Consider the following 16,475-nt stretch of genomic DNA (forward strand, 5'->3'; position numbering starts at 1 on the left):
TCGCTTCGACTTTGATTGTGAGCTGCTTTCGTATTCAATGCGCTACAGTTGTACAATCATGTTACCTAATGACTGCATTCTCTTGTATGTTTCGACTCGTTGAATTAAAGTCAACGGTGTCAGTTGACCTCCGTGTCCTGTGTGCTGTCACTTTTATTAAAAGACTCGATTCGACTCGTTTAAAGTCAACCGTGTCAGTTGACTTCCATGTCCTGTGTGCTGTCACTCACAGATTCGCTTCGACTTTGATTGTGAGCTGCTTTCGTATTCAATGCGCTACAGTTGTACAATCATGTTACCTAATGACTGCCTTCTCTTGTATGTTTCGACTCGTTGAATTAAGTTAAAGTGAACAATGTGTGTTAACCTCCGTGTCCTGTGTGCTGTCACTTTTACAGACTGGCTTCGTCTTTGAGTGTGAACCGCTTTCGTGTTCAATGCGCTACAGTTGTACAAACATGTTACTTCACTGTCTTGTATGTTTCAACCCGTTCAATTAAAGTCAACCGTGTCAGTGGACCTCCATGTCCTGTGTGCTGTCACTCACAGACTCGCTTCAACTTGGAGTGTGAGCTGCTTTCGTGTCCAATGCGCCAGAGTAGAGTGGTACAATCATCTTGCTTCATTACTGCGCTTTCTTGACTCGTTTAAAGTCAACCGTGCCAGCTGACTTCCATGTCCTGTGAGCTGCCACCCACAGACTCGCTTCAACTTTCGTGTGCACTAGAGGTCGTACAATCATGGTACAGTAGGCTACTGCACCGTATGCTTCGACTCGTTGAATGAAAGCTGCTGTATACAGCAACGACGACTACTGCGGTACAAGGCTGCAGTATCATTACCGCAGCATTTACCTGACGGGTTTTACAAGCGGTACCGCCATGGCAGAAATGGCTACCACGCAATTTCACCTACTCCAATTACCAGTATCAAAGCTAATCGTCTATTTTATATCCGTTGTCAGAGGAATAATGCAATAGGATGGACTCATTCTATAGCCTTGATGATGAGGTTGCAATCATCAAGTCTTTGTTTTACATAGTCATAATCGTTACCACGGAATTCTAACCATATAAACACGAATATACGCGGATATATCCATTTTTAGAGGATTATATAATTATACGCTTTTATCAAAACCAATCGTCAGTTTGATACGTATATTCATTTTCAGAGGAACAATAACATAACGCAACATAACGCATTAATTCTATAGATGATGAGGTTGCAATCATCAAGTCTTGATTTTACATAGCCACAATCGTTATCAAGGAATTCTGACCGTTGTCACTACCAATATACGCGTATATCCATTTTTAGAGGAATAATTATATAATTATACGCCTTTATCAAAACTAATCGTCTGTTTGACGCGTATATCCATTTTCAGAGGAATAATTATAATGCAACATACCGGATTCGTTCTATAGCCTCCATAATAAGCTTGCAATTATCAAGCCTTGATTTTACATAGTAACCATCGTTACCACGGAATTCCAACCATTGCAACTACGAATATACGCGTTGTCAGAAATTCCTCTTGTGAATTGGTTATATCAAGTGTTCTAGTAATTATGCAAGGCTTCCACTGACTTGGAAGTCTTCTTCTAAGGGAAAACCAACTCTTCCACACAGTCACACAACTACTAAAGTTTCTTTCAAAGCACTGGTACTTTTTATTCGGCCATCCCTAGCCAAAGTCTAGTCTCTAGTAGATTATCCTAGTCCGGAGCAACTGGCGAATGATAATTCGCTCGGTCTTTTATACCATTCCCACTCATTTGTGGGGCATACTAGTAAGTTGCTCCCTCCATAATTTGTTTATGTTACTATAGGGAGATACTCCCAGACAATTCATATAGCTTAGTATGGGCTCAGGTTGTAAACAACACTAATGAATAACAACCAATTAATTAGCCAATCAATGAGTATAAGCTCAGCACCAATATGAGTAATTAATTACAAGAGTAGTGCGTTCCCATAAACTAGTCCTATATTAAGTAATATTATAACCAGCTAGATATAATTAAAGCTTTGTTGATTGCTCCGATTATAATAATTGTAAACAACCTGTCTTAATGCCCCATGGTTGCTTACCAAAACGGTAGACAACCCTGGTTAATCAATTATTTATTACTTACTGTATCCTATAATCTACGGAGCTACGCTTCGTAACACGCGTATATCCATTTTCAGAAGAATAATATATAATTAATTATAGGCATTTATCATAGCCAATCGTCTGTTTTATGCGTATATCCATTTTCAGAGTAATAATGCAACATCACAGATTCATTCTATAGCCTCGACGATAAGGTTGCAATCATATAGTCTTGGCTTTACATAGCAGCAATCGTTACCATGGAATTCTAACTACTGTATCTATGAATAGACGAATATATCAAACTAATCATCTATTTGACGCGTATATCCATTTTCAGGGGAATAACTATGATGCAATATGATGAATTCATTCTATAGCCTCGATGATGAGGTTGCAATCATGAAGTTAAAATTTTTTGACAGGGAAATTTCCATGGAACTACTGAAATAACGGTATTTATGTTCTATGGATACGAATATGGATACGAATATGGACGAGATAAAATACCATATAATAAATATATATATATAATAAAATATAATAAATAGATAAATGTTCTATCAATACGAATATGGACAAGGTAAAATATCAACAGCATGAATTGAATAATCAAGAAATAGATATTTATTTTGCAGTTTTTCTTTTCATTATAATTATCAATTAATATCAATGGCAATCATTTCCCTTCCATTCTTATACGCGTATACTGTAGAATCGATTACGGAGTCATTTCAAATATGTAATTATCAGTTAACCACAGTAAAAAGATCATAATTTTCCAATCTGAATTCAAGTAATACAATTGCAAGAGCAAATTATCATCAACTGATGGGCCCATTTTACATATTATAGGATTTATTGACAATGACGCCTATACAAATAACATCGACATAAAAAAACGGAAAGATCATTTACGTGAGAACTACAGTAGTTTTGACAGTGTTTCTTATGCTGTTTGTAAATTATTATAGTACAAAATCGTGCCTATATATTCTGGTGAGATCTATCCATACCGAATCATCAAAAATTAATTGGATTAGATAGCTACTATAGTGACTCCATTCATGGATATTGTTATTTTACTTTATGATAGTAATAAATTTGCAATCTTGATCTAGTACACTGTTGTAAGATATTAATTATCAGTCAATCAAGAAATTTGCGATCGATTTCAATAAAATAATTGAATATAAAATCTATATAAAAATGGAGAATAAGGCTTATGATAATATCGCATTTTTGTCTGATGGCCCACTTGTAGCAGCAATTTGCCAATCGTTTAAATATCTATTGCGATGAGAAAAAATCAATAATCAATAAGTAATTCTAATCACCATTACTATCGAAATAATGGCACGATAGAATGGAGATTCTACAGTAAAATTAAGCCACTGCTCAAGAATTCATTATCAATTATACTTACTGGTCGTAATTCAAGTTGTTTGTCCAACGAATTAATTCCTCAACATCTAAGGAATCTTCAATATCGCCTCCTTCCAAGGTTTCTTCGAGGGCCTGTTTACCCTGATTATACCTAGAAAAATAGATTTTCATCATCATTGTATTAAATTATTGCAAGATGGATCGAATCCATTCAATATCGCATATCTACATGCGATACATCGCTTTTATTATTACAGGAATAGAGTATTATTATTCGAGACATAATTACATTTTATGGAACCATTCTAATTTCTTTAATTTCTTTTTTCTCTCGAGATCTTGCCTCCTTAGCAGCTGAAAAATCATAAAAGTGCATATTTAGGGAACATTTTTACCTAATAATAAGTCATAAAAAATTTAAATAGAATCAAAATCATCGTAAAGGAGGAATAGTTACCTTAGTATGAGAAAAATTAATTTGTTTTTGGCTTGTAGTATAAGTTATATCATCTCCAGTAAAATGTTGGAAAGGCTAAATATTACAATAGTTAAATGATTTGTATTTGATACATCATAACCGTGTAAAAATAGTATACATTAAAAAGGTAATATGACCATTTTCCTAACATATTGTGAAAAGAACACTTGATAAATTAAAAATAGAGACTCACTTTTTCAGAAATAGAACGCCAGCCATTATTTTCATGTCTTCGATACCAACCCCTTTTATCTAAAGGAAATAAAAATGAACATGATAAGTAAATTACTTTGTTAGATAAATGCTGCTACAGAATATTATGAATCCAACTGTATTGGAACATAGAAAAACGAAATAAAATTTTCATACCATACGATCATTATTAGAGCTTACCATCTCGTTGAATGATGGCATTTCTATTATTGGCCTGTTTGGCTGTTAGCTTCCTATTTGCCATTTTTGTATAATCTCGCGGTGCGGTCGAGCAAATATCAGCTACATTGCGATGTGTATAAATCTTATAATAGATTGTTGGCGGAAATGTTTCCTGGATCATTACGAGCAAGAGATCAACATTATGAAAGTATCATAGAATATCGACATAAATACGTGTTGGTATCTTTAATTATCTATATTCCAGTAATTGGAAAATGTTCTTACCCCTCCAAGTCTAAACTTGACATGGCTTCCAGATGCTGCATCGAGTAATTTCGACTGTCAATTTGGCCATAATCGAGGTTAGATAATGTATTGATATTGTTGGATTTAATCAATTTTGAAGAAATAAAACTACAATAAATTACCTCCTGTGGGTTAATACACCGTAGTAATTTGGCTGGATCGCCGGATAGTTTAAAACTGATCAATTTACGATAGTAGCGATAGACACGGCGATCCTAGAGATAGAGTAATTTATAATCAATGAAATAGGGAACTATTCGGTACTATTTATAATTAAGGAATAATTTTAGTCTATAAATATAGTAAATATAAAACATAAAATAGTACACTGGTTATTAGATCTTACCAAGTAACTTCGCCATGCTCGTTGTATAATTTCGCATGCATCTTCAACGAGCATAGTTCTAACAGGTTTTGTGCGAATGACAACAGGCTGAACGGGTTGATAGTTATAATTAGATGATCTTCGATCTGGACTAATACTTGGATCAGGACTTGTTGTAGTACTGTATGATGCCTGTTTATCACATAGAAATGGAGCTGGTGATGGTTTCCTGCTAGAACGATTTGAGTGGCCCTTCGACCGAATTGTCGTTGATCCTTTAATCACAACAGATGGACTTCTGGAACGGCTTTTGGATGGAACAGTAGTAGATCCTTTGATTTCATCAGATGGACTATTTTTGTCATAATGAGATGATGTATGTGTATGTCGAGAACGACGAGATGCACTTTCGGAATAGGAGGAATAAGAGTACGAATAAGAACTTCCTGTAACACTTGATCTATCATCGTCTTCTATGTAACGGCCAGTTTTATCATATCCATGCTTATTACGCCACCATTGTTGGATTATCATTGCGCAAAAATTCTCAAATCTATCCATGTTCAATGAAATCATATTAGTCATAATGAATAGAATCAATGGCTTACTAATTTCATGCATTGTCGAAGCACTGTAATTAAATCCTTTACGTTACACGTAGATGGATTTTTAGCCAAACTCTGGCAAATACTTATATCGATGCAGAGCTAATTACTTACGTTTCAATATTTGATTTGGAGTGTTCTTCCTGGAACCAATTATAGTAAATTTCAAGCCTTAAGCGAGCTGATGTCTATATGGAAACAATTAAATTACGAGTTAGATTCTCCATCTTAATTACCTGTAATCTTTAAACTACTTAAAGTGTTTGTGGTCCTTGTAGTAGGCAGTTTAACATAATCTGACTACAGTGGTATCCTAATATAACAAGTACGATTAGGGACAACTCATAGGAAATTTTTTTCCCTTAAGTTGTCCTTGGTATGACTATACTGGCATAATTTTCATCATAATGTATTAATTGGGTTACTTGTTAATTGAATACAGCGATAAACGAAATATATGTTTTACCTTGGACCCTTCGGAGGTGGTACTGGCTGATACTAGGGATTCTAGATCCGCTAATCGACTATGTGCCGATCGGCTATAAGTAGAATTGGCGATCATGCTTAAGCGAATATTTAATGCTGCAAACCATTTACATCTATAATCAGATCAAAAGATAAAAGATGAATTGCGGATGTATTTTACATTTTTATTAATCTTATACTAGAGGAATCAAGTTGATTCCTTTATAACTTGCTCAATTCATTCATCTCAATTGTCAGACTTTACCAATACAACTTGTAAACTGTCCGAAATTTTTTGGTCTAAATTCTCTCTAATACAACTTTTACTCATATTACGATATAATCTATATTAATCCAACTAATCATATTGAGAAATGAATTTAGTAAAATAGAAAATTCGTGAGCTAAAGATTTAAGCTAGATGGAATTACATACGAATGTATGATTTGAGTTAACGTAATATATGATAAAATTTAGTAATCGAACTTAATTCGCAATATACTTGTATTAGTTTAGGGAGATTACAGTACCTTAATTGATATCCTCTCCATGCTCTTTGAATTTCTATAGCCGCAGCTACACGCTGTAATTTCGGTCCATTTTTACCATTTAAATATTTCTATAGCAGAATATCGATAGTTATAACATTAACCGATTACAGCTGTACTTAAGGCCTTCGCCATTACAAATAGATCTTTCATTTAATAGTATATTAATATTATAGAATTGGTATACGAGTACTGACCCGACGTTGACTTTTTGAGACAGCCGCTAAATGCGAACCTTCACTTCCAGCTGTAAATAAATTAAATTTTTACAGATGACTATCTTAAAACTAAACTGGGAATTATATAATAAAATAATCATGAAAAGTCTACTAATCTATCTATCAATATAAGAGTTAAATTAATAATACTTTTACTTACTTCTTCCATTAAAATCTACTTCCTGAATGATTTTTCTAACTATATTTCGACTGATCATGTTTATTTATTATGATCGTAATTTAGGAGTTACTTAAAACGCTATCCACAAATAGTTAGGTCACAGCTCAACCAAATCTTAATTCATAATTTCAGTAACCATTAGTTATTATTCCTAATTGGATACTACAAATTAATCTCTTTCCTAAAATGAAAACAGGCAGAAGGTGTAACATTTCCTTTAGTTAAATAGCCCACTTAGGTTTCATGAAAGATGAATAAATGCATAATTTTTCACCATACATCTTTAAAAGTGTAGTAAGTATACGATAGACTGAAGACTAAACTGTATACACTAATACGATACTTATAAAACTACTTTAAATCAGCCCACAAGACATGAATGAATAAATTATTAAAGCACTGAAATAGGAAAAGCAAAACTTTAAAATCTTTTAGGCTTTTAATATTAAGACAAATGGTTATATGCTAATAGTATACGGCATACTTAACATATTTTTATGAAAGCTTGATCTAAAAGTTCCTACTGAACAGAAATATAATAACGATCTATCGGCAAATATTATGATGATAAAACGAATGCAATCTATCCGGAATTAGGCCACACAATCTATTTGGGGCATGGAGGGCTGAGAATATCTTGCGTTGACGTCAATTTTAAAATATAATAACTGTTATTGATATAATATACCATTCTAGTAAGTTTATATTTACTTCATCATAGGGAAAAAATACTGAAAGTAACTAAATTATAGACAACAATTTTATACTAACGTTTCGTCATGATGGTTTATCAAGTTCTATAATAATTACTTACCATGGTGTTATATCACTAAAACAAACTCTTGATGTAAAATTCAAATATTTCCCAGTCTATAATCGCTACAGTGAGGAGTTTTGATAAATTATCCTCAAGATATCCCAATACAGATAAGCTTGTTTAAATGTTTCAAAATAAGTCAATAGTCGGTGAAACAGCTTAATAAATAAGTTTCTGCGAAATCTTAGGTAAAGTAACTTTTAAATATTTCAATATTAGAAAGCCGTTGTTTGAAAACCTGCAACAGTACTATTAATGTTTTATATTATTTATTATGGTATACGGGTGCTTAGTTAAATAATTGATTATGGCAGGATCATCCTTCCATGCTGTGGACTATTGTCATCCAGTTGCTATAGCAACGTCGTTTACGCTAACTTCATACTAATCTCTGTAGATTGGTAGCAGAATCAATGAAGAACAATAATGGTTATTACGCTATAGAATTAATATAATTTAATATAACATTATATATTGAATATATTGATCTACATTGATACATTTCATACATTAATTTTCGTTTGTAAGCTAATATAAATAATACTAAGTCGATAAAGAGTTAAGTCAAGATGAACTGGCAAGGATTCTAGATATATGGAGTATTCGTACTGCCATGATGATCCGTATGTAGTAACTAATTATTCAATTTTTAAAAAAGATGAAGAAAAGAAATTTTTTATCGCTATGACACATGATGAACTAAATATTTCTAGCGTACTAAAATTTAAGAATTTAATATAATATAATCACCCTCCCCCCCCCAAAAAAAAAAAAAAAACTAATTATGTTCTAGACTGATAACCACTTTTTACACTCATTACTTCGATAAAATCAGTGGCTTATATTAATTAGTAAGCCTAGACTGCATTTTGAGTCACTAGTAATGGTAGGTATAGTTCAGACAATTAACATAATCATATCTTCGCCAACAAGGTTAGCCTCTGGACTAACAAAGATTAAAAATAACTATGGAATATTACTCCAAATGTTTCTCTTCTTGTACTTTTATTTCATTGTGGTGAGATTGTTTAAAATCACTAGGTAGTTATATAATTGGTCATGTCTTTAGTAAATATTACTGTAACTTTAGCGGGAAAACGTTACTATAATACATACTTCTATTATAACAATTTACCGTTACTCAATATAATAATGGATTCACTAGAGTTTGAATACTGAAATAAATAGATACATTTATACAAATAAACCGTAGAAATATAGAATGTGCTAGGTTATAAAGCATCATATCTGCTTATGGTTCCTAAAAATGAGCATTTTATACCGACTAAATTTGCAATTACAGGCTATAATAATTTTAACTTATTCTAGAGATAATTTAGACGTTGAATTTATTTCAAAAGTACTCTTAACTCATAAAGATTAAATATTTATTAGAATATAAAATCATAATAAATTTACTTTTTTCAATCTGTAACTTTACGATAGTAAAGTTTCTGATATGATAGACCGTTTACGGTTATATATGACAAAATTTTGGATTTCTCGAATAAATCAATTAACTGCATTATAAAAGTATTATTAGCTACAATTTCGGTTATATTATAGAATTATTCCATATAATTAATTTACTATGGATCGATCAGAGCTTGCTCACATAAGGAATTCGGATCGGAATTCATTAGTTAGAAATTAACAATAAAAGAATTTACTTTACATAATATAATGATTCGTAAAAATTCCAAAAAACGATTAAAATTTAAAAGTTGGTAATAATTCAACAATAGGGTTCATTTCGATTTAAAACCTATTAAATGCAAATCTTAAGTTTTGCAGATATTCTCTTCGGTGTGGCTAAAGTAAAAATTGTGCCTTTAGCAGTATATATATATACATGTGGTTTTCAAAATAAATTTTTAAACATCCAAACATTGTCATTTCTAGTGGTACAGCTATTTCGTTTTCAGTATTGATCAAGAGTTAAATTATGTAATTTTAATATATGTTTAACTGTTTTCCGTTTGAAATCGTTCCATGCCGTTTGAGCTTGAAAATTTTGTTTCAAGGCATCTTCACTGGGATACGGTTGGGTCTAGGAAAAATATGAAGGAGCAAAAATAATTAAGCTACCATCTCAAAATTGGCTAGCTTAATAAACAATAAAGAGGTAAAATAGCTATTGAAATGGGATACTATACCTCGAAGCGTAATATCTCTTTCGCATGATTTGTTAAATGTTCTTGGAGAAATTCTTTAGAGATCATTATGCATTCAGCGCCATTGCTAACCTGCATGGCAAATAATCATGATATTTAGTACCTCTATTGAACTATTACTGCGCAAAAATTTAGCTTCTACAAATGACATTATAGCCATCGTAATCTATAATTAAGTATAATAATCCGGTACAAAAGTAACGATAAGTTACGTTATCAAAGGAAGAGTTATGCTAAATTAATGTATTGATTACATGATACTACCATGCTTAATATCTTATTATTGAAAATGATGCTGTAATGATAGCATTAGAGCACGTATAGTTAAAAAATACAAATGTTGTATAGATCAAATTATATTTCACGATAGATCGAATGCATGTATCTGCGAAGGCATATCACAAATAGCTAGCGCTAATATTTTAATAGCTTACCAAACTTGTTCCAATCACATCGTCAAATATAATATTTTCCAGCCCCTACGTGAAGGAATACATCTGTTAACAATTTTCAAAACTGACTGTTTCCGATTCAAATACTAACGTAAATTTCTCTTTGCTTTAGTAATTTAATTTTGAGATAGCAATGTTTAGAATGAGAAGATTTGGGCTGTCGTCGATTTCCGGCATAAAGATAGCTGTGAGTGTTCGTATCCTTCTGTCATGAAATAGCATACAAACAAATACTTCATAAAAGATGAACATGAAATGTAGTTTAAAATAAAGAAGAGATTAATAATTGCCGTGGATTAAGTATCCATAGTAGCATACTTTTTTATTCTTATATAATTTCTTGTAGACTTCCTCTAATTGTTGCTCATGCACTCTCAAATCTTCTTGAACTGTGATTAATTCAATGTTATCATCGTAAGTGTAAGTTAATACAGGGTCGATATCATTTAAGGCGTATTACATTAGCTTTTATAAGCCCATTTATAAGCTACTCATGAATCTATTTACCGTCTTCGTTATGTAGCTGCTGAAGTTCGCTTAAATTTGGTAATTTGGAATCCTACAAAATGTTGATATTAAAATAAGCATTTAATAATTTTATATTGCTTTGATTTCTGATTTAAGTTTACATTTAATTCTTCATCCTGACAGTAAGCCATAAGATGCACTGATTCTTTTACTACTATTACTATTTCTACGCTATAAACACGATGAAATTAGCTTTACAGTTTATGTCCCTTAATTTATTTATAAATGTAGAGTTACGGCGAAAAATAGTCAGAAATTTTCTCACATGATAAACCCACTCTTCGGTATCAGATTGAATGGCTGCTATCCTATAGCTGCCATCTTCAATTCTCGGTAAGACAATTTCCGGAGTCGTTTTCGGTCTTCTATGACCCTTAGAGAAGAGTAAGCTATCTACATTCAGGCTTGGTGAAGTTTTAGTTGTACTGGCAAGTCCTTTAGATAACGAAAAGTTGATTCATCTTAGATTTAATACGCTGATATATTTGCAGTTTAAATATTTTCTCTAGCTAACAGAAGAAGTTTAGTTTACATGCAGCGTAAACTGTGTCATAAATTATACAATGCCGATTGTACAAAAAAAATTTCTTTAAACAGTACTGTAACATATTATTTTAAGATTTTAAACTTTTCATTGAAACATAATTATTAGTTATTAATATTAATAGGATAATTAAATTAAAAATTTACTAATAGATTAACATGACTTACTTTGGAAAGCATATAACGATTTGGCTAATGGCGGCAAGGACGGGATAAATTTATTATTTTCGTTCTTGCGATCTATGTCATATTCCGAATGATACTTCCAGAATTCTTCCAGTTCCGATAATGGTCGACTTCGAGGTGGAATAGAATCCTTTACACGCATTCTTTTTAAAACTTCACAATACCCCTATTAATGGATTTGCAAAGCTGGTTAATAGGATTAGATATTACGCGAAAGGACTGCAATATCAATCAGAAGTTGTACATTAACTGGAATTTGATGCCAAATTAGAAATGAGTCATAATCTTATTTATAGTCTGACTAGCATAAGGATCTATTTTTCTATAGGGTATCGATAGCGATTGAAAGGTATCAGTAGTTGAAAAGATTATAAATATTTATATGAAAGATCATACCGATTTAACGATGTATACCCAATCTGAACGACTAGAATCGCGTACGACTACTGCTCCACGCCTACAAATGGTAAATGATTACCAAAATAGAAATTAGTATCAATTATTTAACCCATCTTAACTTAAATTATTTTGATCCCCGTGCTATATGTAGTAAAGACATCAGTGTATTTTCTAATTACTACTTAAATTGCCAAATCTTCAGCATATAGTGGGCAATTCGTGATCAAAATCTAAATTCTAACCAATTTAATAGACTAAAAACTTTATAAAAATTTCGAATTGACCGACTGTCATATGGAAGTATTTCTAATTTAATCTCACTACTTAAAAAAGAATCAATTTAATGATAAAATATTATACTGCAGAGTACCGGTACCTGAAATAATGAAATAAGCAGACGCCTGGATTATTGCTTAATAATGATAAAGGAATGTGTTGCATGGAAGGAATTGTCCTATATTAAAAATTATTCGTCGCAAAAGAAATAAATTTACTTCACAAATAAATGAAAGAATATTCATTGATTCAATCAATTCTAAACTATACCGTAGAAAGATAATATGATCTGGTTCACCACCGGTTTCTTTGTAACCCATAAATAAATTCATAAAAGCCTAATTTAGTTCCCAAGAAGAATAAATATTAGATAGAATGAATTTTATCAAATGCCATCGGTAAAGTCTATTTACTACTCATTTTACTTCACCAAGATTATGTCGGACTTTTTTAGATATTTGCTTCTCATAGTAAATGATTAGCGTATACTACAAACTACAAGTAACAATATTTTAGATGCTACTATTCAGTCAGTTATAGGAAATGAATTGAAGATTAATACTACGGTATAAAAATTAATTTGCCTAGTTGCTAAGCAAGTTTCAAATAACATTTGGTAATTCTCCATCTGAAACTTTCCGTACCTCACGACTTAACGTTAGCAGACTGACATTATCTCGGCAAGTTACAGTTGCATTTCTTCGAGAATGATGAACTAGAGCGAGTTCCTATTTGCGATTAAATACAACAGTAATTTAATTTACCAACCATTACAGTAAAAATAGATTATGAACTGTAGCTTATAGCTAACCCCAAAACAAGCGCCACGCTTTAATAATGCCAACGTTTGAGATTGCAGCTCTTTGGTAGATTGATTCATGCTAACACTAGAAACCACCACTAGATGCAGATTACAATCGAAATTAAGGTTAATTTTTAATGGGAAGGAATGCTGTCATTCTGATTTAATGCTTTAATTAGGAGCACTATAGAACTAACCTGATCCAGATAAAATCATGTAATAATTTTCTGCATAGTGGCCTTGGCGAATGATTACACGCATGGCCTCATAGCTAGATGAATAAGTTTAGAAGGTTAAAGATAGAACATCTGCACTTCCTGTTGTTAATCAAAATTCTTGTTGATTTTTATCATTGCAATGCAACATACGATTGGTAGCATCCATGTTTACATAAAGCCCATTGCATTTGAAGGGGATACTCCGCAAATGTTTCAATCGTTTTCAGAGCGGTTACAACCTGATTTGGAGAGGCAAATAGGTTATAAAAGGATGTATATTTATTATTTGCTACGGTGCGATACCATATGTTCGAGTAGATTATAAAGACATGTTTAATTTTGACGGCTAATCTATCCACATCTAGGCTAAATTAATTATCAATATACAGTATAGGCTTACCTTCTTAATCTGTTCATCCGTTCTTTTGCTGGACTTTATTTTTAAGATGCTGATAACATCATTGGTTAGAGTGCTCTGAAAATAACATGAGGTTAATGTTACCGCTATATAAATATCGTTTAAATTCAAATTAGCTGAATATATAAAATGGAACTTGGGCGTAGTCTAATGATGACTTGATATTATAGCAATAGAGTCAAGAAATTAATGGATACTTAAATGCACATCTAGAAATTTATCTAGACTGCTAAGGTGGATTCAATCTATGATCGTGTTACGTAATTTGCTCCCTGAAAATTCTCTTATCATAACCAATTAAATTACCTCAGTAGATGCTCTATACTTTCTTGGATCGAAGGCCAATGATGTGTTGGTCTGGATCTGAGCCAGATCCTTTTCGATATCGGTAAAAGAATGCAGCCCCGCAAGATCTTCTTTCTGTTTACTTTGATTTGCTTTTCTATTACCGAAAATGATTTAAATTAATAAATGTGATGCTAGTGTTTCTGATTACTGTTTTGGAGTTGATTTTACTTTCGAATCTTGCAAATATTAATCACTTTTAGTACGGTACCATTAGCTAAGATAGGCTAAATTGCGTCAAAATAATTAATTTTGACATGACGGAAATAAATATATTCAAATATTGATATGTGAAAAATTTAAAACGAAAGAACTTTTGATTTTTAGGACAAAGCTAGCAACACGTTAAATATATGTAAAGTAGTTATATCTAAGCAATATCTAAAAGGAATCTACCGTAATAAATGTTTTTAGAATATTATTTGGCTTGACTTAATGCTACTTCTTTAGATGACAATATCGACTTACTTTGATATGGATATAAACCATTGAACTATATATACTACTCTCTTAAATCTTTCGATAGGCTGATAGGAGCAAAAAGGAAACGTTAGTAATTATATCAATATTTAATTTTAATTATTATTATCAACTGTATGCTATCTGAGTTTTGGGTTCTATTGAGGTATTAATTCAATTCAATTCTAGTACGGTTAAAGCATTGGATATAAGTTAATTGACTATTATAGCTTTCTCACTGGATAATTTAGTTTTCTTTAAATATTTGATTATCACTATAGCTATTAACCTTTCTTCATTGGTATTGATTGTTTTACAACTAATTAATAGACTAGTATCAATATATCTTTAATCAGATATCATGTAATCATTTCCAATTTTATTTGCATTTTATTTTGTGACATATTGTACCCGTATATGGCTAAATGGATTATCCTGAGCACCAATTAATTATCCTCTTCGTTAAATAAGTTAACTACATTCTTAACTCAAGCTATTCTGAAGGCATGGTAGGCACTAATTAGATAATAAATTAGGAGGACACTGAACCTTCTTAATCGGAATAGCTAATCAATAAAGTATTTATAATTTGCGTTCGCATCTGCCCTCCTAATGTAAAAGTCTAGATAGTTGATATAGCTATCTATAATTTTATTTCACTATAAATAATGATAGGAAAATGTTATCAAAGATTGCGTATTCGTAACAAAACATAATAATTAAGTCAATATAATTAAGTGACCACTAGATTACGAGTGAAAATGTCATTAAATTCAGGAAACATGCAATTATCATTCTACCTTAATACAGAAATCATCTTATTCATTTTATATAACTCGATTGAATTAATGATTTTAAAATAAGAATAATTCAAATAGCATTCAATTGATAACAATAAATTGTATTAAGTTATGATTATACTCACGCCTAGGTTATTGAGCATTGATGATTGCTTGGAGGCGTTCTGTCTAGTGGATAAGGATAGAACGCCGGTCAAGTGATTAAATGAGCTATAAAGATAATTCTCGGTCCCTAAATTGAAAGATAAATAGGAGAATATTATCGTAAGTACTTTAGTAACGCTTGATTTCAATAAAAGTATGAGCATATTTGGATGGACTACAAAGATAAGTTTTCTTTTCAGATGTACCTGGACGACTTGAACGTGAACGAGATCGAGCTGGTGATTTTCGACGACTTCCTCTCCTACGCCGATGGCTTTTATCCTGATCACCTTCAACAGGAGAATCATTAGTATTTAGGTACGTCGGTGGCGATTCTAATGAAACTGCATTACTACTATGATTACTGCTTGTATTAGCAGATTCGGAATGATAACTCGTGTGTGATCGTTGGCGAGAGGAACGTCTTGCAGAACTTCTACCCGAGGTTGATTTGTTGCTACGACGGCTATGCTGACTAGATAAGCTAGCAATGCTCAATAAATGAAATGTATGATTTCGATCATGAAAATATTCGTCATTTCCTGGCAGTAATTCATTTTTGTTTTGGTTAGAAGTTGAACTATTGTCGTTGGTTGGCGATGATCGACCTTGTCGTTGCTGGCCGGTGCTCGAAACTGAATTATAACGCCGACGCCTATCCTTATTGAAATTCTTTAATAAGAAGTCGTTATCCATGTTGCGTTTGATATCCTTGATTTACTATCGAACATAGGTCAAGGATTAATCTTGTAATGCGTGTTTAAAAGTTGAATTCAACTCATATGATTCGACTAAAGGCTTGGGATTTTTCTTTACTTAATTCTGACATAGTGGGCAATTTTCATGTTGGTCTTGAATCTATTAGGATAGCATGGGATGAAAATAGTTAGCATTATCTGCAATATTCTATTAAAATTGATACAAGG

The 16,475-nt window shown here is 32.0% G+C and overlaps 2 protein-coding genes across 2 annotated transcripts; both read right to left on the reverse strand.

Annotated features, from left to right (window-relative positions):
* Nucleotides 1–3,324: 3,324 nt before the first annotated feature.
* On the reverse strand, nucleotides 3,325–7,025 carry TRIADDRAFT_57008 (uncharacterized protein; the record flags this gene model as incomplete). The annotated part of the gene is made up of 14 exons (XM_002113104.1): nucleotides 3,325–3,391; nucleotides 3,528–3,638; nucleotides 3,777–3,841; nucleotides 3,945–4,019; nucleotides 4,159–4,217; nucleotides 4,359–4,512; nucleotides 4,626–4,679; nucleotides 4,769–4,861; nucleotides 4,993–5,524; nucleotides 5,691–5,764; nucleotides 6,043–6,175; nucleotides 6,572–6,660; nucleotides 6,787–6,836; nucleotides 6,968–7,025. 14 exons carry the CDS (start codon nucleotides 7,023–7,025, stop codon nucleotides 3,325–3,327), a joined length of 1,614 nt encoding a protein of 537 aa, XP_002113140.1.
* A 2,701-nt stretch (nucleotides 7,026–9,726) lies between these two features.
* On the reverse strand, nucleotides 9,727–16,245 carry TRIADDRAFT_57009 (uncharacterized protein; the record flags this gene model as incomplete). The annotated part of the gene is made up of 20 exons (XM_002113105.1): nucleotides 9,727–9,855; nucleotides 9,962–10,051; nucleotides 10,083–10,145; nucleotides 10,414–10,458; nucleotides 10,750–10,820; nucleotides 10,939–10,990; nucleotides 11,225–11,394; nucleotides 11,671–11,854; nucleotides 12,085–12,145; nucleotides 12,464–12,541; nucleotides 12,634–12,701; nucleotides 13,008–13,091; nucleotides 13,175–13,263; nucleotides 13,363–13,436; nucleotides 13,534–13,622; nucleotides 13,784–13,858; nucleotides 14,108–14,243; nucleotides 14,615–14,673; nucleotides 15,531–15,637; nucleotides 15,756–16,245. 20 exons carry the CDS (start codon nucleotides 16,243–16,245, stop codon nucleotides 9,727–9,729), a joined length of 2,214 nt encoding a protein of 737 aa, XP_002113141.1.
* Nucleotides 16,246–16,475: the final 230 nt, after the last annotated feature.

Source organism: Trichoplax adhaerens, genomic scaffold, assembly GCF_000150275.1.
Source record: "Trichoplax adhaerens TRIADscaffold_5 genomic scaffold, whole genome shotgun sequence".
Lineage (NCBI taxonomy): Eukaryota > Metazoa > Placozoa > Uniplacotomia > Trichoplacea > Trichoplacidae > Trichoplax > Trichoplax adhaerens.